The sequence below is a fragment of the Platichthys flesus genome, chromosome 2, assembly GCF_949316205.1.
Source record: "Platichthys flesus chromosome 2, fPlaFle2.1, whole genome shotgun sequence".
Taxonomy (NCBI): domain Eukaryota; kingdom Metazoa; phylum Chordata; class Actinopteri; order Pleuronectiformes; family Pleuronectidae; genus Platichthys; species Platichthys flesus.
The window spans coordinates 18,092,229-18,113,985 of record NC_084946.1 but is presented as its reverse complement, the minus strand read 5'-3'; the positions used below and the strand labels follow the sequence as shown (position 1 = coordinate 18,113,985).

The 21,757-nt window shown below is 41.7% G+C and overlaps 1 protein-coding gene across 6 annotated transcripts; it reads right to left on the bottom strand.

Annotated features, from left to right (window-relative positions):
- Nucleotides 1-9,305: 9,305 nt before the first annotated feature.
- rbm6 (RNA binding motif protein 6) lies at nt 9,306-21,494 on the bottom strand. Of its 6 annotated transcripts, none has more exons than XM_062403614.1 (23): nt 21,374-21,494; nt 20,722-20,794; nt 18,276-19,821; nt 18,091-18,180; nt 17,912-17,981; nt 16,953-17,026; nt 14,088-14,162; nt 13,530-13,818; nt 13,266-13,423; nt 13,041-13,141; nt 12,878-12,947; nt 12,701-12,779; nt 12,526-12,575; nt 12,320-12,437; nt 11,895-11,992; nt 11,201-11,518; nt 10,966-11,115; nt 10,812-10,877; nt 10,424-10,657; nt 10,217-10,339; nt 10,038-10,132; nt 9,894-9,945; nt 9,306-9,803 (listed from the first exon to the last, which is right to left on the bottom strand). In XM_062403614.1, exons 2-23 carry the CDS (start codon nt 20,772-20,774, stop codon nt 9,708-9,710), a joined length of 4,005 nt encoding a protein of 1,334 aa, XP_062259598.1. In that variant the 5' UTR covers nt 20,775-20,794; nt 21,374-21,494; the 3' UTR covers nt 9,306-9,707. The 6 variants fall into 6 exon arrangements, with proteins under 6 accessions (XP_062259598.1, XP_062259613.1, XP_062259619.1 ...); XM_062403629.1 differs by having other exon boundaries at nt 10,229-10,339; XM_062403635.1 differs by having other exon boundaries at nt 10,241-10,339.
- Nucleotides 21,495-21,757: the final 263 nt, after the last annotated feature.

Here is a 21,757-nt window from a genome sequence, read left to right as displayed (position 1 = left end):
ACACACACACACAAACACACACACACACACACACACACACACACACACACACAAACAAACACACACACACACACACACACAGCTAGGCCTAACACAAAGGTGGCTGCGTTTCCTGGCTCTGTGATCACTTCTCTGCAGCAGGGACCCTTGATGGCCTCTAAAGGTGATTAGGTTCATGTCAAACTAAATACATGTAAAGCACTAGGAGTCATAGCTTGTGGGAGATGACCCAGGGAAAACAACAAACATAGGATCTTGGAGTCTTGAGCCCCCTTACGTTAGATATGAATACGGAAAAGGACGTAGTACTCTATCTGTACTATGTTTGTATGTAAAGGGGAAATAAATGAGCCTTCCACTATCACGATGATCATACACTTTTGATAAAGGTTATAGAAACACAACTTACAACATGTAAACAGGTCATGAGTGGAAAGCATTGCCAACTGACTTTGGTTTACAGTGCACCCATCAGTCAAAGACTGTCTAAAGAGATTAATGAAGCATCTCCACTTCCTCCCACTTCCAGAAATAAAGCCAAAATATCCTGGATACAAACTGTGCCATCTTGCGCCAATGACATCATCTGGAGCCAGAGTCTGTCCAGTGGTGATTGGATGGAGCCGCTGTGTCGAGGTCCTGCTGATACATGCGCTTCATCAACATCACTTTAAGAACTACGGTAAAATGACCGAAATTATCTTCGAGAAAAATGTACAATACTGCAGTCAGACACCAGGGGGCAATCAAGATGTGTTGGCCTCTTCTATGGGATCAGTGCGTCACTTACTGTTGGTATCTAGTTTATTTTTGGTCAGCACCTTAGGTAATTTTTGGTGATTTATTAAACACTTATTCAGTTTTACTCTTTATCAGTGTCTCAATTCGCATCTTGGGATATGTTGGGCCACCAGGTGGATCCTTCGTGGCTCAGGGTTGGAAGGACACATTTGTCCGAGCCTTCGAATTGGGACAGTCTAGTTGCGGCGCTGTGAGTGATACGAATGCAGCCAATGAAGGAAGCAGCCCCTGAATTGGGACACAGCTTCTGTGCCTGCTCCAAATTTATCTCCAATGTACAGCCTCAACACATGGGACCACTGACACAAAAAGATATCAGAAAATACATCTCAGATGGTATCTTCAGCCATGAAAACCTCCGACCAACCCTTCAACGCCACCTATGGAACAACTGGCAAAATGCAAACGAAACCTCAATAAAAGGGTGAAGCCAGATGTGGGCTGCTGATGTCTTTATGTGACAGAGACATTCTGTTAAACAAACGCGAGCTCGTAAATCTTTCAATGTTCCAACATGTGCACGACTGAAGCGTAATCCTACATCTTAATCTAATCATACTGCAGGATCCAGGCAGCCCAGATTTAAAACTTTCAGAACGGATTCTCATGCACGGTATGATGGATGCAGCTTGACACTTTGCTGGGGATCGTATTTTCTGTGCGCATGAAATCGACATGGAGACATGTTACATGAGATCAGGTCGTGAAGCGTAATGCTCTGCACATCATCACAGTTTTACAACCGAAAATAACACAAAGTAAAGAACGCGGATTGCAAAAGGTCTGACATCACTGAAGCGTTTGCCTGGTCGATCAGTCCGAGGACACATTTTCACAACCAACACAACATTACCCGTTAAGATGGTTTTATTACCAACCTACATCTCGAGTTCTCTCTGCCCTCTGGTCGTGCTTTCCTGCAGAGACAAGAGCAGGAGAAACAGGGTCACTACTACCGCCCATGGGACCACTCCTGCAGGCATCGTTCAGGCCCGAGTAAATAACGTTAGTCCTTCAAGGTTCAGAGCTGCTCCCAGGACAGGTAGAGGCAGGACCCTGACAGGACCACCCATCCTGAAACGTGATGTAGGGTGAACTCTCTGTGTCGTGTGGCGACGCACACGCTCCCCGTCTTTCGTCTCCTCTTTATGACACTGCAGTGTGGAAGGATGCACCCGTCTGACAGACAGAAGACAGCCTCAAAGGAAATATGGAGGGGGGGGGGGAAAGAGGCCAGAGTGTTGACAAGTGAAAGAAGTTAGAGCTGCAGAAAGGCTTTGAAAAAGTCTGACATTTCGAAGATAAGAGTCTGAGATCAGATGCAGTGGAGCAGAAGGGAGTTGAAAGGAGATCTAAGTGAACTTACCAGTTCAGTTGAGAGCAGGAGAAGAGGAGCAAACAGGAACGACTCAGATGATGAAGACTTCTTCATCATGAACACATTGAATCCCTTGTTAACCTTTATTCATTTGTCAGACATTAACAGCCTCTGATTGGTCACTGGCTCAACAGCCCACACACACTAAACAAAAAGAACAGAGAAAGAGAAAGACACTACTGCTGGATTATTCCTCAATATCACAAACCAACATCACTAAATATCATTTAACTCTATATATAAGGTTATACTGCAGTTGTATTTTATCGAGTGAAACAAATAACTGTGCCTTTCACATATGTGCAGCAGAATGCAAACTGCACATGGAGCCGATTTCGATTTTGATGATTTCAAATGTCATCATTTTCATGACATTAGAGTAGCAGTTATGAGTTTAATTAAAGTTGTGCTCAGTCTTAATCCCACTTAATATCTCAAGTAAATTGTTGATTCATACCAACCTCACAATGGATAAATTATTAAAACATAAATTTAAAACTAAAAAGCCTTTGTGAGAATCATTTCTTTCAAGAACCCGGGAGATTCTCATGACACCACACCTCTGCTCTTGTGCAGATGCACTGCCACACTTGAGGTTTAACAGGCTCCCATTAAAAGACACTCACATTAAAGCACTTGTCTCTCGCGCTGCATTCAGGGACCGACTTCCCCAAATGGCCGTGTTGTTGTCAATGCTCTCTCCTGGGAGGTGTGGATCGCTCAGGCTGAGGCTTTGGCAGCGCTCGCTTAATGTGTGAGGCACGTACGCGAGGGGGAAAGAGAAATGAGAATATAAGGGATGCTTATAAGGGATCATTTTAAATGTAAAGCTCTTTAGATTCACTTTACTGCTTCTCATTACCCCCCTCATTACCCCCCTCCTGCTCTTGTCTCCTGCTCTTGTCTCTACCTACCTGTCCGTTTGTTTTTAAGCAGGATTACGCAAAGACTGCTGGACAGATTAGCGCGAAACTTGGAGGAAGGATGTGGTCTGGGTCAAAGAAAAAGTCATTACATTTTAGTGCAGATCCAGGAATTTTGTATGACTCTTTTTAACATTGCAAAATAGGACTTTTTAGGACACTTACACTGATTTCCAGGGAATAATTCATGGATCTTGGTGAAAAAATGGGACTAAATGGGATTCTATGAGTGTGTGCAATTTGGTGCGGCTTGATGTTTGGGGCCTTGGTGGAGGTACTCTACTGAGTGCCTGATATTTGCATTCATGCACATATATAAACATTATACCTGATTTCATTCCCTATCCTTTGCAGTAGATAAGCACACATGTGGACTTGCCTGTCACAGTGGAAATGAAGAAGAGTGAATAAACTGTCCGAGCTCACACTGCAGACATGGACATTTGCATGTTTCCCACCGGCTTCATCCATGTTTATCTATGTAACAGCACGGGCGATATTACCGACTGCAATAATCCCTCATCGCTGACAACTGGGATAGGGCTGGTAATGTTGTCCCTGTACTGGTTTGTGCCTGCAGGATAATTTGCACAGTCTTTTTTTGTCAAAGTGGGAATTGGCTCCAGTGCAGGTGATTGTGTTACAACAATGCTGTCATATAAAAAAAAAAAATGCACCCGAATGTTGCACGGCCAAGTGCTGTAATGAAAATATCCTGCAGCCAGCTCGGAGCGGGGATCGAGTTGTGATGTCGGGCGAATGAGGAAAGGCAGCAGCACCACGTCTCCGTCTGTTTCCCAACACAGTGCTGATAGGTTTATCAGCTGAAGAATACTAATGTAAACCCACTGCCCATGAAACTATCCATGTGTTCCCGGGCTCCCTCCACACAGAAGGAAGACGGAGCAGATTGGAGCTTTGGTAAAAAACCCTTGGTGTTGCAAGCACCTTTCAGCACCCCCCTGATTCGGTGCACATTTACAGGGCCCCACTGCTCAGGTATTGTTCTGCAAGAGGGGCTGAAAGTCATGGAGTCGTGTTCCTGTCGTCAGGGGTCTGTAACCGGGATCTGCACTCCAGCTGTTGCAATGCTCACACGTACATGTAAATCATTTATGATATCCTGAGAACCACAGGTAAGGCATCAGCTGCTGCAGCTGCACGTCGGGATGATGCAACTGTTGAGGAGTAGACCTGCAGAGAGAGGAAGCGGCGGCCTGAGGAGGAAACGACAGATAGGAAGCAGATGATACGGTATCAAAACGGACTTTTAGAGTTTACATGCACGATATACTGCGGCGGTAATGGCTGATTGCGAGGGTGTTTATTTCCACTTCATGTGACTTGCAATAATAAACTGAGGAAAAAGGAATTGACCCGACGTAATGCTTCATCCATATGGCCGCTATGTGAAAGCCATCACACATATTCCCGGGGGTTATCATCACCACTGCAAACTGTTAATAACGATACTGTCGGCTATGGTAATGTCTATTTCTGGGAAAAATCATTAAAATAAAAACCATTTCCTCCTGACCAGGATCACATGCTCCACGAGCGTGTTTCTGCAGCAGATTGTAGGTCCTACATTCCCTCCTGCTAATATTGACTCAGTGTTGGTGTTGTCCCCTCCCTCAACGTCATGGTCCCGCAGCCGTTTGCTCACTGACCCTCACATTACATTAAGAATTAAAGGGCCATTAATAATTCACCAGGATGAAAATCTTAATATCTGAGTGCTTGAACCCTGTGACCATGAGAAATCTAATTAACCTGACAGGGTAATACTTTTCATACGTTTTCTCCCCGTGTGTTTGTTGGTTGTTGGCAGGATTACACAGAAATCTGATGGACAGTATGGAAAATGTGGTGTATTAATGTGTTTAATGGACTTAGACAACACTCACAATAACCCACAATAGAGCAAAGGGCAAAGGAAAAGGATCAGGTGGGACTGATTGTATAAATGATTCAAATGTTTGCATGTTAATCATAAAAACATCTGTCTATTGGCTGAAAAGCAAATGGTGTTAGGTCCTTTTTTTTAAGATGAACGTGGATATTGCAAGTGACAAGTCTGTAACAGTTGAAAATGTTAACGGTTTACTTCAGTGACTTGGCGACTCGTATACCAACATTTCCGACTTGAGTTGGCGTTCACATGAAGTTTCCGAGTTTTTCCAAATATTTCTACAGCACATGAACCCACAATCTGTCAGAGGATCTTCCTTAGAAGGCCCAAATTAATCATTTTAAACAAAAAACAAGAACAGCTAGTTCTTATAATCCATATATAGGATTATTACACTTGGCTTCATGTGCAGCTTTTGCAGCGTGACTGTTTCCCCAGTAAATGTGGTGCTGTGTCTCCTGTCGTGTCTCCTTCAGTGCTGCAGTGCAAAGCCATGATATCATTCCCAAATGTTTGCAGTGTCTATAACGTTCTCAATGACAGGTCCGACCGTGGATCTGGTTCTGCCATGAGCAACGGTCCAAGTATTCCCAACATAAGCTGTGCTCTGAAGTCCGTCCTGCGCCTGACAATCACCAGGACGTTTTCAGGACTGTGTTATGGATTAGCAATCAATAACAGACATCATTTTTCAACGTGCACTTGAAAGAATAAGCCAGATGGTGAAAACTGTGCAGACAGCCAGGCTTCTCCTTTGAGCCCGCGATGGAGCAGTCTCTTTGTTTGCATGGGGGCGACCACGAGCACATGCTACTCCTTAACCGAGTCATTCTACATGGGATGTGTTTTTGATCATTTGTCACTGCGGGAAAAAAACGACGGGATTTGAAACAACCACACAATCATAAGCATAAAGTGGAATAATCCATTTCATCTTTAATGTTGTGTGGGTTTGATTCCACACAGAGATCAGCTTCTACAACAGGATGAAATGCACTGGAAAACGAGACGGTGTGTGGTGAGGTCCTTGTCACTTGGTATTGATATGGAGGGACATATTTTCATGTACACAGGCATGAAACGCTTTCAACGTGTAGAACTTCTTCTGTGTGCAGCAGCTGGGTGTGGAACCTCCAGTTAAAAGATATCAAACCGTGTTTCTTCCTGATCTGCCCGCCTGTGCAGACTGACAGCACATCTCAACATGTGAGCGTCCTGCTGACTGTCTTCTTCTTCTGTCTCGTCCCCAGACTGTTGCACCAGCGCCACTGGCCTGCTGCTAAAAGCCCTCATGCTGGGATAATTGCCCCCCCCCCCCCCCCAGTATGCTGCCAGAAAACTATCATTCACAGGGGAAGCTAACATGGCAGCTCTGTGTTTGACCCCTCATCCTTACAGACCAACAGCACATTCATTTTCATTCCAGGGACGTATACGATTGTAGGTGGACAATGACGACATCGGTCACAAGGAGATGGGGGTGTGGTCTATGGTCTAGGGTCGTCTTGTGACGGAATACAGAAAAGAGCAATAATAATAATAATAACTATATTAAAACAATTTAAAATAGTAAATGAATAGTAAATAATAAATATATCTTATTTCTGCTAAAAGTATAATTTTGCTTATCAGTGTCTATGTGCAGATTTCGTGTAGTTTTATCCATACAAAATATACTAATTGCATTATTCCATATGTTTGCCACATTTTGTTAAAATTACTTAGGTGTATTTCTATTAAATCTGTATATTCATATAATTTTATCATAATTCATAATGCATACATTTCTGGATTTTTACATATATTTATACGTACACAAACATACATATATATTCAGTATTTATATATGTATACATATATACACATATACATAAATATGTATATATATATATAGTGTACATTTACTTAAATATGTTTTACATAATGTATGTATAAACACATATACACATATACATATATATATGTATATATATAGTGTATGTTTACTTAAATATCTTTTACATAATGAACAAATACAGTAGGCTATGCATGCTCATTGACTCCTCTTGTGCCACTGCATTTTACTCAAGCCTGTTTCATTAATAGTCTGTACTAAAAAGTACATATTATATACACATTCTCTTTCTTTTCGTTTTCTTTATTTGGTCCTATTTTATACTTTCACATCTACCTCATTTAGACAACTGTAACAGGTGAATTTCCCCAACCTGCTTTCAATAAAGTTGATTTGATCTTAACTCTGCAGAGAACCCTCCTCTGAACTCCCCTGTCTGCCTGTCAAGGAAATACCAGCTAATCCCTCAGTGACTTAATTTTAGATGTCTGCATTGATCAAACAGCTCAGTCGCACTAATACTGTAAACTCAGTTACACATTAGGATCAGGATGGTACAGTAACCTTTGCATTGACAAAGACTCCTCATCCCATGTCGGTAAACCTAAGTCCATCTTTGGTAATAAATACTCTATTTATATGCAAATACACAGATCCTGGGCCTGACTGTGATGCTGTGAGAATGTATTCATTTATTTGATGTCCTAGGATTCACTGACCTACAGTGAAATGGAAATGTATGATCATGTCAAACCAGCGGGATACAGGGACGTGAACAAAATCAGTGCGGATGTGGAGGTAATTTAAAGGAGACTCCAACATCTAAAGGTGTGATTAGACCTTTGATTTTCTCATTCAGACAGTCCTTTTTTCCAAGGACACATGGGAATACAGTGACAAGTAAAACATTTAAATAGGTACAATGGTTGCTCATTTTCAGGGCAGTAAATCAGGTCTGTCTTTTCATTGTAATATTGTAAAATATGGTACATTTTGGGGTTATTGTGTAAACATAGAGAGCATAAAGATTTTATGCAATTTTAACCCTAACCCTTCCTTTGTTAATGTTTCACATAACTTGTGAAAATGTTGGAAAAGGTTGCAAGAGATTTTGATGAATAACATTAAAATATACAATAACAGAAACCACCAAACACAACAGAACAAGTTAAACATAACATAATTTGGTGTGAATCCATTTTTTTACTTTCTTGCATTGTGAGGGCGTATTTTTTACATATTCCTTGATTTCCCAGAGAATGATTAATCGATCTTAATGAAAAAAATCTGGCATATTTAGAGGACTGATTTATGAATGTGAACAGCATGGTGCAGATCTAAATACAGATCTGGATGGGGAATTTAAATGTGTCCTCTGCGGAGGTATGTACTCTACAGAGTGACATAGTGGAAAATGGTGGTGTTGTCACTGACCAGGCAGGAAAAAATGAATGTTTTTTAATTAAAATTGGTCTCATAAGAATAGTTTCTTAAGCACAGTCCCAAAACTCCAGCTACAGCTATGACAAACATGTGCATCAGGATTTACTGCAGAAACATCTGAACCGGAGAGAATCACTGTGGTTTTGTTTATTGTGCTTTCCTCTGTTTTTATAGCCAAACCACAAAACAAGGCTTCCACTGAACTGTGAGGCTTTGTTACCATGTTGCCCCATCCCTTCAGACAGAGAGACTCCACGTTCTGCACGTCACTCTCCAAAAATCATGTTCACCTTCAGCGTTTTTTACCCACTGCTGTCTGGAGCGGGGCCAGGCCGTGGGAGGCCCGGCGGCAGAGTCAGCTACCTGTTACAGGCCTCGGGTTGCTCATGGAGTCCAGGAGTAAACACAGCGTAAGAGGCACATACGTGTTGGCTGGGTTCCACACCATGTCTGCTGTTTGTCATTGACTGCAGCTCCTCGGGCTCCCCAGTGTTCTGGTTACTGCGCTCAGATGAGCTTGTATGTGAGTACACTAAACCCATGCAATCCTCTACATGGGCTGTGCCACAGCCAGAGGGGGGCTAGGGGGGATGACGGAAGGTTTCTTCATATCAGTAAAGGTCAGGGGAAGGTGGGGGGGGGGGGCTTCATGTTCTAAAATCTACAGTACACAAGAGGGGAACATTAAAGCTGTGTCTAATACAAACTGAAATCAGTCAAAGGCACACATTTCATAGAGCAGGTTGGGAATATCATTGTAGTGGAATCTGTGAGACTAAACTCTCATTTCAAGTATAAGCTTGAGATGTATTACATGTTGTTTCATTAAGTTGGTAAAAATTAAATTAGTCTTGGTGATTTAATTTCAGCAAACTGACTTGGATAGGTCACGTCAACTGAAGAGAAAAACTAAAAAGGCCTTTTTCTGCCATCTAGTGACGATGAAGGTACAACACAATTCAACTCACACCAAACAGTGGAAACATGTAGAAGAAAAAACACTGGAAACATATATGTTATTAATAACTTTTTATACTTAAAAATATGAACATGTAGGGGCAATTACAACCCATGATGACAATGTAAAAATCATTCAGATATAAAACAAAAAGTGACTGTGGCCAGTGTGAGAGCCTAATTTAAAAAAAAAAATACACGTTTCACATTCAGGCCACATACGTGAATAATACTCAAATTAACAGGAATAAATTTCTGTACAACATCCATCGATGATAATGTCAATTAATTCTTATTTTTTACTTTTCCCTAACCACATCATTAGTCACTTAATCTCAGTGCAGAAATCTGTGGCTCTGCGGGCGGGGAACAGCAAAGTCAAATGGATTTCTCATGCTGAGGTGGACGAGCGTGTCTTTAATATTTCACATATCAAAGCAGGGAGGTGCTCAGATGAGATCAGTCGAGTTCCTTGAACCGGGCGAACATGGCTTTCCGTACTGCTTGTTTGTAGGTGGCGTGGTCCCAAGCAGCAGTCTCCTTCTTTTTCCTCGGCTGGAAAAAAAGAAGTGCAAGGATGAGTTGAATAAAAAGGAGACTTGACGTGATGTCCATTTACATAAAAGAAAAAGGCTCTACACCCACCGGGACGGGTTCAGATCCTAAACCAGGCCTCTCGCTGACTTTATTCATCTCCCTAAAACAAAAGAAAATTATTAATTAGTATCCGGAGTGCCATTTAGTTTCCAATCTTTCTTATGTCAGCAACACCGAGTGAAGAACCCCTACCTCGAGCTTCCAGCCCAGTTACCGTGGTGCTGCTGCTGCTGGTGGTGTTTCTTTCTTTTCGGTACTGGTGCTCTGACGGTTTCTTTGACACTCAACTGTGGAAGACACATTCTACATTCAGTAGCCAAACACATGGAAGTCCTCAGCATTTCTATAACAGGCTATTCTTGTTTGCTTACTTGTTTGCTTACTTGTTGGCTTACTTGTTGGCTTACTTGTTGGCTTACTTGCTTTTCCTGGTGTTCTAGTGCCTCTAACTCCTTCTTTGACCTCTTGATCTTAAGATGGATCTCCATATTTTGCTGTCGAGACAACACATCAAGTATTAAAGGGCTATTTGTACATGAGTATAAACTAGTGTTCACACAGAGGAAGAGAGGAATTACTTTGTGCAGGTCAGAAAGCTGCTGGTGGCGGAGCAGAGCGTCCTTGTTGGGGAACTGTCTCCTACAGAGCAGGCAGGCCATCTTCTTCCAGTCAGTCAGTTTGTCCTCCTTGTCGTCAGACTGGCCGCGGCCGCCTTGACTCCCTTTAGCTGCCTCCTCCTTGTCCTCTTCCACTTCTTCATCGCTTCCAGCTGCATAGTCCGACGCCAGCAGACCCAGGGAACCCATTGGACGCTAAGAAAGACATGTGTAGATGTCATTACTTCTTCGTTTTTTTTAATGGCCCACACAGGAGTGCATAAAAATTGAGTGATGTGTGGTCAAAGTCTCAGGGACATCCAGACGGCCTATGAAGTGTGTAAAATGGCCTCCACTGGTGGATTCATACCTTTGACTTTTCATCTTTCTTAAGGGGAGCGAGGGGCTTTTTAAATAGATCATCTCCACCGGATATCTGAGGGGTAGACAAATGTATATTTCTCATATCTACTCTCATTGTAAAACTATAACACACACATAAATGTTCAGAGTGGGTCACTCACCTTTCTTTCAAAGATAGCAAAACCGCAATCAGCTGTCTTTGACTGCCTCCTATCATCGTCCAGTCCAGTCCTCAGCAGCGGTGATGGGGAACGGACACAGTCTTTTTGCCGATTTTGGATCTTTGCCCATCTCTCCATATCTTTCATGATCTGCAAACAGCAACAAACCACTTTACAACCTGCCCATTAACGTGCGCATGTCCCATTTAGAACACAGTTATAACGGAAGTGCTACCTTGACAGCAGCGAGACTTCTTGGCTTGTCCTCTTTGTCCTTTTTAGCAGCGTCCTCTTCATCTTTCTTCTCAGGAGTTGATACAGAAGTGGGGACAGAATCTGATTCAGACATCTCAACTCCTTCTGTATCTGACAACTCTGATGGTTTCTTCATTTCCAGAGGAGCATCAGCTGCTGGGTTTGCAAGAATGGCCTGGTCTTCAGCAGTCATGGCCGCAGGCTGGGTCTCAGCTGGGGTCTCCCCCGGAACTGGGATGTACGCTTTTGTCACCATATCCCAGTACATGTACTCCTGGGTTTGAGCATTGTAGAAATACTATACAAAAAGAGATTGGAGAAATGACAAAAACAATGATTCACTTATGGTTGTTATAGGTTGATTATGAATGCATATTTAAGCTTAACCTGGACAGGAAATCCTTCAAACACTAATTTTCTATCATTATCATATAGTGATAAAACATTTTTTTGTTATCTGCTACTAAGAGACAACAGACGCAGCTGGAAGAAGTATTTTAGTACTTTTGTCACTCCAGCATTGTGTGGTGCTCTTGGTTTTTATCTTGATGTGCGATGACACCACAACTGTTTTTAACATCTTTATATCAACTAATGCAAGACAATATGATTTTCATACATCTTCAAACATCCAACAAACACGCAGGAAAACTTCTAATAAGAGGAAATCTCACCCTAGAGTTGGGATCATAGTACAACGTTGTCTCAGGATCGTAGTAGAAGCCTGATGTAGCATCATACAAGTAGTTGGCCGTGTCTGGAACCTCAGAGCCTGGACAGATTAGGACCGGTACAACAGGTATAAACAAAAAAGCACTGGTCTTTAAAAGTGGATAATGAAACGGGGTAAACAGGTATTTTTATGATAGTTGACTTAACATAGTCAATTGAGAGTGTAGTCACTTGAGTTAAACCACTTTTAAACCTGTGTTGCCCTCTCTCTCAAAGTCCTACTAACTAAGAGCATGTGTCACCTTTAATCTTTGGTAAAAAAAAATCATGCTACATGGCTAAAGTAGATCAAATCAACCACAATGTTATAATGAAATTGATAAAAGTTGATCGGACAATGTGTATTTAAATTCTGTTTGTTTCTTACCAGAGGGCTGAGATCCGTCTGCAGCAGCCCTCATCACACCAGCAGCTTCTGTGGGCACGTGAGCTCCACCAGTAAGAAATGAAGGATCCACAGTTTGGGGCTCACAGTAGCCAACTCCCTAAGAGGAGAGGAAAATATATATATTCAGATAAATGCCTCGTTTTCAGACAAAATATGACATCTTTGCTTTTTGATTCACAATTTACCTGACTTATGCTGGGAGCTGAAGGCAGATTAGTGCCGATTAACATATCACCTGGTGACAAAATGTGAGAGACAGCTTGAGATGATTCCATGATGTATACTGATACAAGTTTGTTAATAATAAATAAAGCCTGGTTACAAAGTCAGTATACAAGAGTGTGTTTGATGAAGTCTCACCGTGGATTCCAACTGGGGGAGCAGTAGGAGGCGGCTGTTGAGGATGCAAGTACTGTGGAGGTGGCGGGAATGGCAGCTGCTGGAATGCCACATATAAAAATAAAACATTTGGTCAAGCTGAGAGTTCTGACCAGTCTCTGCTTTTCAGTAATATTGACTATTAAGACCACAACTTACCCCCATCATGCCGGGCTCAGGTGCAAAGCCAAGGATGGAACTGTTTGGTTTATCAAAATCTTTTCTAAAACTGAAACAGACAGAAAATAATCAGGACGAATTGAGACTGGATTTCTTGATTAGACATGGTGGGAGGACACTTCATGCCATGTTGGTGACTTACTTTTGGTTCTTCAGTGGTTTTGCCACCTCAGCATAAACTCGGACTCCATCAACGTAAAGGGGTCTGGGTTTAGTGAGGAGCTCAACCAGACGTGTCACTTGCTACAAAAGAAAACACTTCATCAGAAAATCATCGTGCAGCGCTGCAGAAAGAGGGTGCTCATATACTTTTAGAATATGAAGTTATTAACAACAGCAAACTGGGTTAAGAGTTCTTGTTATATACCTCATGGGAGTCCATGTCAACAAAGCAGAAGCACTTGGCTCCAGGTGGCTTGGCCTTCACTAGTCTGACATTTCTCTCATCCAGATAAGCAAAGGGATCCAAGGCTTTCAGGATAGTCTCTACTGTCGTGTTGGGCTTCACATTCTTTATAATCATAGCTGTAGAGTGAAGGGAAAAAACTGTTAAGTCAACCCAGTTATGAATTACAATGAAGAATAACCGTCCACTGAGTGTTACAAAAAGCAAAAGCTTTCGTAAACGTACTTTTACTGTCTTTAAATACTGACTCAGGTCGAGAGCCGTTATGAGGAGGGCCGCGGTTGCCCAAGGACTCTGCCTGCAGCTCCATCTCTTGCTGTCGGAGTTGCTGGTCAACCTGCTGCTGCCAGGCCTCAGGGGTCAGGTCAGAGTTGCGCTGCCACAGGCTGTGGGACATTGGATCCATAGGACCTTTGAGTTTGGTCCCATTTAGGTTAGTGTCCAAATCTTCTGAAGGTTCATCTGGTCTGGGTAACTGGGGCTCCTGGTGTTGGGTTAGTTTTTGGTCTGATTCCTAATTCGTGAAGACAGGAAGGAGGGAACATTCAATAACTTTAAGAACTATGGTGATGTAAACAATAATGTCAGAGTGACATGTTTTTGCTATGTTATACCAAAAGAATGCTCTTGAAATAATGCTACTTTAACTATGAGAGCTGTTATAATATAGGAAATCTTGTTTTCATAGCGCCCCAACAATTATTTAAATAGTGGCTTTTATTTGAGAATTTCTGGTAAACTACCAAAAAAAAACATGTTTACTATTGCTCTCCCTTTACTCACATGGACACCTCTTTCACGCTCGTCTGGCTGAATGAATTTCATGGCAGCCGTTCTAGTGCCAACCTTTAGGGACCCCTGAAAGAAGAACAGACAATATTAATTAGTATAAAATGACACTGGTGACTCATACCTAAAATTCTATCAATGACATGCACTGTGGCAGGTTTAGTCCTCCTCCTCACTGCTGAGGATTAAATGGACCAACACTTATGATGATGTGCAAAGCCTAGCTCCCGGACCATGCTTCACACAGCACAATCGTCCCTTTACTACATTCGATTGTTTTGTGGGCTGCAGCTAAGGATAATTTTCTGTTGACTATTCTGTCGATAAATCAAGTAATCCTTTAATCCATACAATTTCAGAAATAACTTAATAAACAGTCACTTTTTTCTATAACCCACAGCTGTCCTCAAATTGCTTGTGTTGTCCAACCCAAAAAAAAACAGATCTGCAGTTCACTGCCACACAAGACAAAGAAAATCCACAAACCCCCCACAACTGAAAACAATGAGCTACAGAATATTTGCCATTGATTTGTTAATTTAAGGAAACAACTGATCATTCATTAAAATAATGGCTGATTAATTTATTCTCGGTTACAAATACTCCTGACTCTTATCAAAGAAATACTCATAACCACAGAAAGTATTCAAAGGCAACAGAACTTCAAAGTGAAAATGAGATCCACACCTTCAGCAGGTAAGGTGGACAACAAAACACAATTGCAACACTAGATTCCATTTGTAAAAGAAGCTGTTTCAAAAGGAAGCTCACAGCACAAAGATGTACTGTTCAGATTGTTACAGAGTGTTTATCAGCCATACTTACTGGTCATTTCGAAAGACCATCTCATTTGTACAAACAAAAATTAGCCATCAAAACCATACAATATCCTATCTTAGTAACCACGAATTTGAATAAAACTAAACAAAATCTAAAGCCATCTCCTACATCTCATGATAGGGTAAGTGCAGCGATCTGGTCAGTGCTGAAGACTTTGTTCATTGTCACAAGATGAGAACTTTGGTCATAAATTTCTTAGAGAAATCCGAAGGAAGTTGAAATCCCAGTGGGGAGTGTTCACTGACAATTTCAAGAGAACACCATCAAGAGGAGGGGCATTCTGGGAGAAGTCACAGATGACTGAAAACAACTTGAACAAGCTAAATGATTGTCACAGACAAGCTGCCGCGGAAACTTCAAGACAACAAGACTGAACGTCTGAATCCATACTGGACATTTTATGAAGCTGTAATTGTCATTATAAAGAAAAGCAAACCAAGTTTTGGGAAATCGACCTCATAATCGCACTAGATGGAAAGTTGTGAACCACATTTTAAAAACCCCAGATGTCTGTATCGCAGAGTATCCATCATCTGTAGAGAAATCTTTCGGAACCACCAAAGTCAGCCGTATGGTGGAGTGAGAAGAAAAGTCCGGGGTAAATATCAATCCATCAAGTCGATGAAGTAATAATTTACAGATTTAATCCAGCTGGTGCGTCTTTAAGAAAAGAAAAATCTAAATCTGTGGGCACAATAAGATTCCTGTGCAATGTGTTTGACAATGGAATAGTTCAGCCTTGAAACCAACTTGACAGACCTACTGCCATTGGCATCCAATAAGTCAAACTGGCAACATACCTAACAGCCGCCCTCAGAAGCAATAATAAAAAAGTCTTGAGGTAAATAATGGAAAGATCTTACTTTTCAAAGAAACTGCTTTAACCTAAAATAATCCTACCTTTCTTCTGAAAAGTAAGCAAACAAACTACTGACTGTATATTAACCATTAAATCCTAATAGGAAAAAACACAGTCCCCTCTGTCATTTGAATGAGGTCAGTCCAGCAACACAGTGGGGATGCCACTGTAGAGATTCAGCAACAAAAACAAGTTTTCCTACAAAAAGGTTCCACCTGGCTCATCTTTTGTCAGAAAGCATTGAGCCATTCTCTGGCAAGGCACTGCAGTAGCAAAACGAAACCTCCCTGGTACATAGCTGTGGAAGACAATCACCTATTTACATAATGGACGTTGTGACATATGACAAACTAACTTCCACTTTGATAAAATTCCAGGGATGTTAAGTCAGTGACCCTTGCTTAAGGATTCAATATCTGACACACCTCTTTACTCAAACTACAATCCTGGAACAATACCATTCCTCACCAACCAGCCCTTTGCATTTTAACTGCGTTCTGTTCTGGTTCTGAAGGCATGCCAAGGAATTGGTAAGAAAAGTGCTCATGTCTGGAGCTTCTTCAACAACAGACACGTAACAGATGGGAGCACAAAGCAATGACAAAATAAAACTTGACACAAAAGTTAATAAGTCGGAACCATTTCTGCGATCGTCTTTGTTACAAAGAGGAAATTACCACAGGAAATGTTGGCTGAGTACAGTATCTTCATTATCATAATCATCATTAAATATTCCTTAAATGTTAAAACCTCATTAGTTTTAGTCTTCCTCAACTTTTTCTGTTTTACCTTATTCCAGGCAGTTTGTGGCTAATTTTGGGGTTAGAACAAATAGTAAACAACAGGAGGGAAACTTGCCATGGAAATTGTGATATAAATATAATATGTAACTTGCTTAACCAGTAACCTAGAGTACTATCATAGCTTTGTAAGTAATTTTTAATAATACTTAAAATTCTAAGACTTACTGTTGAGGTTTAAGACATTAGTACCTAAAAATGTCAAAAGGTGACACCTTTATATCCTAAAGTTAGTGAACCACAAATAATAGCAACCCGAGTTCCCAGGTTCTCCCCCTCCCCCGTCTACAAAATGCCCTCTCAACCCCTCGATATCCTGATGGGAGAGACGGCCTTCGTAGAGTGACGAGGATGGGCCACCTTGTTGGACTCCATGAAGTGGACTGCATCCTCGAGGTTTAAAAACTCCACATAGGCCGTATCGTAGCTGTAACCTGGGGACAGCATTTGAAATACAGATGGGTTTTTGTTAGTCAATGCCAGTAATGACAGCCACCCACTAAAACATTCAAGCCACCAGTTCGTGAATACATCGAGGACAGTGTGAGCGATTTTTATCCCTCAAGTGATACACGTACCTTTTCAGGGAAAACACATTTTGTTTAGGCCTTTTCTCTAACCAGGCTTCAGATGACTGAAGTCATATCAGACCGTGCCATGAAAGGTGCTGAGGCAAGCCTTAACATACAGATATTCCAGACCAGTGAACGACTGCTTGGTAAGCCCCAAGGAGACCATTCAGTAATTACATTTTTTATTTTATGTTTTTTAATTTGTGAAGGTGTTTTGATTATGAAAAAATTAAAAAGCCTTTAAGACATAATCTTGACAAAAAGGCTTGGCATCTTATAAAACCACATTTACAGCCATACATTGAGGAAAACATTCACTCATCCAGATGTTTGGATCAGCAGGATGAACAAAGCACTAACAAGTTCTCATTTCAGGTTTGTTGACTTGATCTTTTTTCAAATTAAGAAATAAGATAAACTGTCCTGAAGGACCCATTCAATGAGTCACTTGTCCCAGACCCTTTGGGACTGCCACTATCCGGCGCTGTTAATGTTGGATCCTTGGCAACTCCTTTACTTACAACTGACAATGACCCAACACCTTCCGACTTGAAAAAGGAGGCTATAACAGAGATCCCCCCCCCCCACCTTCTTAATGAGCGAGTTCACACAAACCAGCAACAACAGCAAACATGATCGTAAAAAAGAAAGAATGCGGAGGTTCAAATGTCGTTAAGAGCGAAATGTCGAGGAACACGTTAGCGATCGAAGGACACAAACAGTTCCAAAAAGAAACTTCATTCTTACCCGGCACCACATTTTTGATTTTCATCCCCTGCATTGGAACACCATCACGGATCGCGAAAGCCCCAAGAATCTGCAAAAACACAAAAACACAAAATATTGAACTGAGTCCAATACAGTCCAATTGAGTCCAATACAATCTGGTAAATTAACACAAAGCGTTTTTTCTCTTTGATAATTACCTGCTCCATTGTGGCAGTCTTTGGAATACCAATTACAGATATTGTATTGGAAACTTTGTCCTTCACGGATGCACTCCTGTAATCCTGATCCTTAACAGACATTTAGATTGAAATGATGGTTACAAAACATAAAAATTATAAGAAAGAGCAAATATGACTTTAAACAAGGGAGAATGTGTACTAACCTGAGAGACAGATTCACTAAACTTTGAAGGTACAATTGGTTTAGACTCGATGATGAGTTTCTCTGGCGGTGGAAGCTCCTCACATTTGAAATCAAAAGGTCTCCCGGACCCTGTTCTGTAATCGATGTCCCTGTAGTCTTGATCCTTGGTTTGTACAGTGCTGCTGCTTTGGAAATCATGGGCCAGTCCAATCGCACCCCTGACGGGACCTTGACTTTCCTTCAACCCTTTAAAAGAATCATTTGGCTGCTGGCTCTCATGTGTTGGCAGAGTCTTGTCTTGATGGTAAGGGGGTCTTTCATCACGATGCGATTTATCTTGACTGCGATTAGCCTCCCTTTCTCCATGCCAATGCTTACTTTCCTTTTCTCTTCCAAGAGGGCCAGTAAACAGGCTTATTACTGGAGGTTGAATGTCTTGTGGACCTTTCCTGCCAATTGGTGGTAGGTCAACTGCAGGAAAGTGGTCACCACGAGGAAAGCCAAGATCTTTCCTCTGGAATTCAGTAGATGGTCGTTCCCTCTCCTGAAAATGTTGTGAATCCCTAACAGCAGCATCTCTGTCAAACCCTACAGGGAAGCTGGGTTCAGGTAAAGCTCCCCTACCTTTGACCGGGGCAACGAATGGTTTTTTGTCACACTGGCGACTCTTCCATTCTTCCGCAAGAGTCATCTCTTCACCACTCCGATAATCCATTAGGGGACTGCTACTAGACTCTTGATAGACTCTCTGTCTTAGTGATTCTGGCCCACCCATAAACTGTGCTCTTTGAGGGCCAGACATGTCTGCAGGCATATCTGACCTTGCCCTCTCCACTGGGGGGACATCATTGTTTCCAAATCTTATGGGTGACCGATCTCTACCCCTAAATTCAGATGACTGTTCAGGACGATTTCTGAAATCCATATCAGAATTAAATCCGCCTCTTGAATTTAAAGCTGTCCCTCCTCTTCTGTCAGAGTCCATAACTCTCCTTTCACGTGGAGTTAAGTCCATATCAAAACGATCTCTGTCACCAGGGCCTATCGGGGGCCGGTCACGCATGTCCCTTAATCCATCATTTCGCTCTGATCGATCCATAGGAAACCCTCTTCTTCCATCAACATTGGGATTATTGAAATGTGGCATGTTGTATTGAAATGGCTCTCTGTCTCTCATGTCCATAAATTTACTGTTAGGATCCCGTGGTGGCATACCCCTTGCTGTCATGTCTGCTGAGTTCCTGCCTGGTCCTGGTGACCCTGAGGAGTGTATCAGTTTTTCTCTGATAGAACCTTCAAAATGCCTTCTGAGGTTGAAATCTGGTTCATCTTCAGGTCTGAAGAAATCCCTGTTAGGTTCTCTACCTAGCATATCACGTGGATCCACATCACGGCCCCTCATAGGTGGTGCATCCATCCTCCTCATGTCCATAGATGGTAGGTCAAGAGGTCTTTGGCCCATATGACCCATATGACCCATGGGACCCATATTCATCCCATCTCTACCTCTATAATCAGGCATGGGACGATCTCTGCCCCCAAACGCTTCTCCACGATGATCTCCACTGGAACACATATTAATATGTTAGCCTGATTACTTTGGCATGCACGTAACAGAAAATCATTCTTAAAAGAAAATAATACAGGCATTTAAACTGTTGTAATACAGAATTCCTCAACCAATCACCATATAGAGTGGTATACACATACATACAAAAAAGCAGACTCTAAATGCAGAAACGTGAGAAAATGTGTGAGCTTCAAAGGGTATAGTTAAAGAAAGACAGTTTTAGTCAATGTTTCCTCTAGATTAATGAGCCAAAGTGTGCACTCACCAGCTCACAAAGCCAATTAACATTAATATAACACTGTCACATTGTGGTAGTTAGTTTGGAGCTAGCTGAGTAAACATTAAATGAATCAGTCAACCAATGAGCAAGTCTTCCAAGAGACTAGAGCACTAATGTGTTACAACAGGGCTGGATGACAAGGCCAAAAACCAAATCAGGATAAAATATTTCATGTCTGTTGATATCATTGAGTTAAGGGAATGATTTCTGTGTGAAGGTTGGTGGTTTCAAACTGTTCTTTATGAGCAGAGAATGACACACTTGATGTATATCATGTTAATTCCACTATGCGCTACATACCTCTTCAATTTGCTTGTACAATGAATAAGCTTTATATTGCTACTAACTCGATTTTTTATATTTTGCTATTAATGAATAACATTAAACATAAACAAAAATATTCCACAGAATGCTGACCTGGCTATAGCAATAATATACAGATCAACAGGTGAGAGGACAGCACATTTGAACAATGTTCTTCGCCCCTAGCGAACTGCACAGGCACAAACAACATCCTCTCCTTACTGAGGAGATCATATTTCATTCTTACTCAATTAGAGTGTGTAATAATAATAATAACAATCTACTGCCAGTGACTAAATGATGGTTGTTTACCGAAAGGGTGGTCCTCCCCGTGGTCCCTGCCTGGGCCCTGGTCCATCCCACATGGCTGCAGTCTCAATCCTATCTGGAAACAACAACAACAAATAAAGATAAAAGATCATTTTATTAAGGTTAATAAAATCACCATTATGTCCATATTCAATACATGACCGCCGCTGGGAGAAGGGCGATGAAAGAACGACCCTAAAAACAAGCGTTAGAAGATGTCCTTGTGTGCATTGCCCCCTAAAACTGATTTCAATACTTTAAATACTAGTTTTCGAGACGTGGAGTGAGTGACGCTGGTCAAGGGGATGATAAGCTGTATAAATCGTTGATTGACCATCACTAGGCCTGAAGAACCTACGCCACAACAAAAATAAATAACTGTGCTATTTAGAACCAGGGCATAAACACAAGCAAACCACTTCAAATAAACAGAGGTACTACAGCAGTGATTCTGTCCTGGTGAAAGTACCGACCTGAATCAGATCATTGTAACAAACGACACCGTTCAGAGGATGACCGTGTCGGGGGCTAGCGCCTCTTAGCTAACAACGTTAAAAGCCGGTGGATGTACGCAGTCTCTAAACTGAGCCTGTAGAATACAACGTTATAATGAGTATATTTCACCGTATGTTGTATTTTGTGAGACGTGCCTTACTTGTTTATCCAGCTCAGTATCAATATTCTGGTGTTTTTCACGAGTAGGTCGTCGATAGATGCAACAAACCGACGAAAAATGGAGACGATCTTCTTCTTCTTCTCGTGCTGCTGCAGTGGAGACGAACCTTCTTCTTCTTCTTCCGCATCGCGCGGAGCTGTGGAGCCGACTGCTGCCTCCAAGCGGCCATAAAACAACAGTCATAGCCAGGTTTAAAGGGATAGTTCACCCCAACAAATTTAAATTCACTCATTATCCACTCACCACTGTGCGGGGTGGCTGAAGTGACACTTTCAGAGTTTCAGGGATACAAGGTGTTCCAGACAAATTCAATGTAATGGCTGTTAATGGTGACCACCTATTAAAATGTATAAATACAACTTT

Excerpts from the sequence above, each read along its gene's own strand:
- rbm6 (XM_062403614.1), bottom strand. The coding sequence starts at position 20,774 with ATGTGGGATGGACCAGGGCCCAGGCAGGGACCACGGGGAGGACCACCC. Across the intron at positions 13,142-13,265 it reads TTGACATGGACTCCCATGAG|CAAGTGACACGTCTGGTTGA; the intron begins GTATATAACAAG and ends TTTCTTTTGTAG. Across the intron at positions 10,133-10,216 it reads GCCAACAAGTAAGCAAACAA|TTGAGTGTCAAAGAAACCGT; the intron begins GTAAGCAAACAA and ends TGTCTTCCACAG.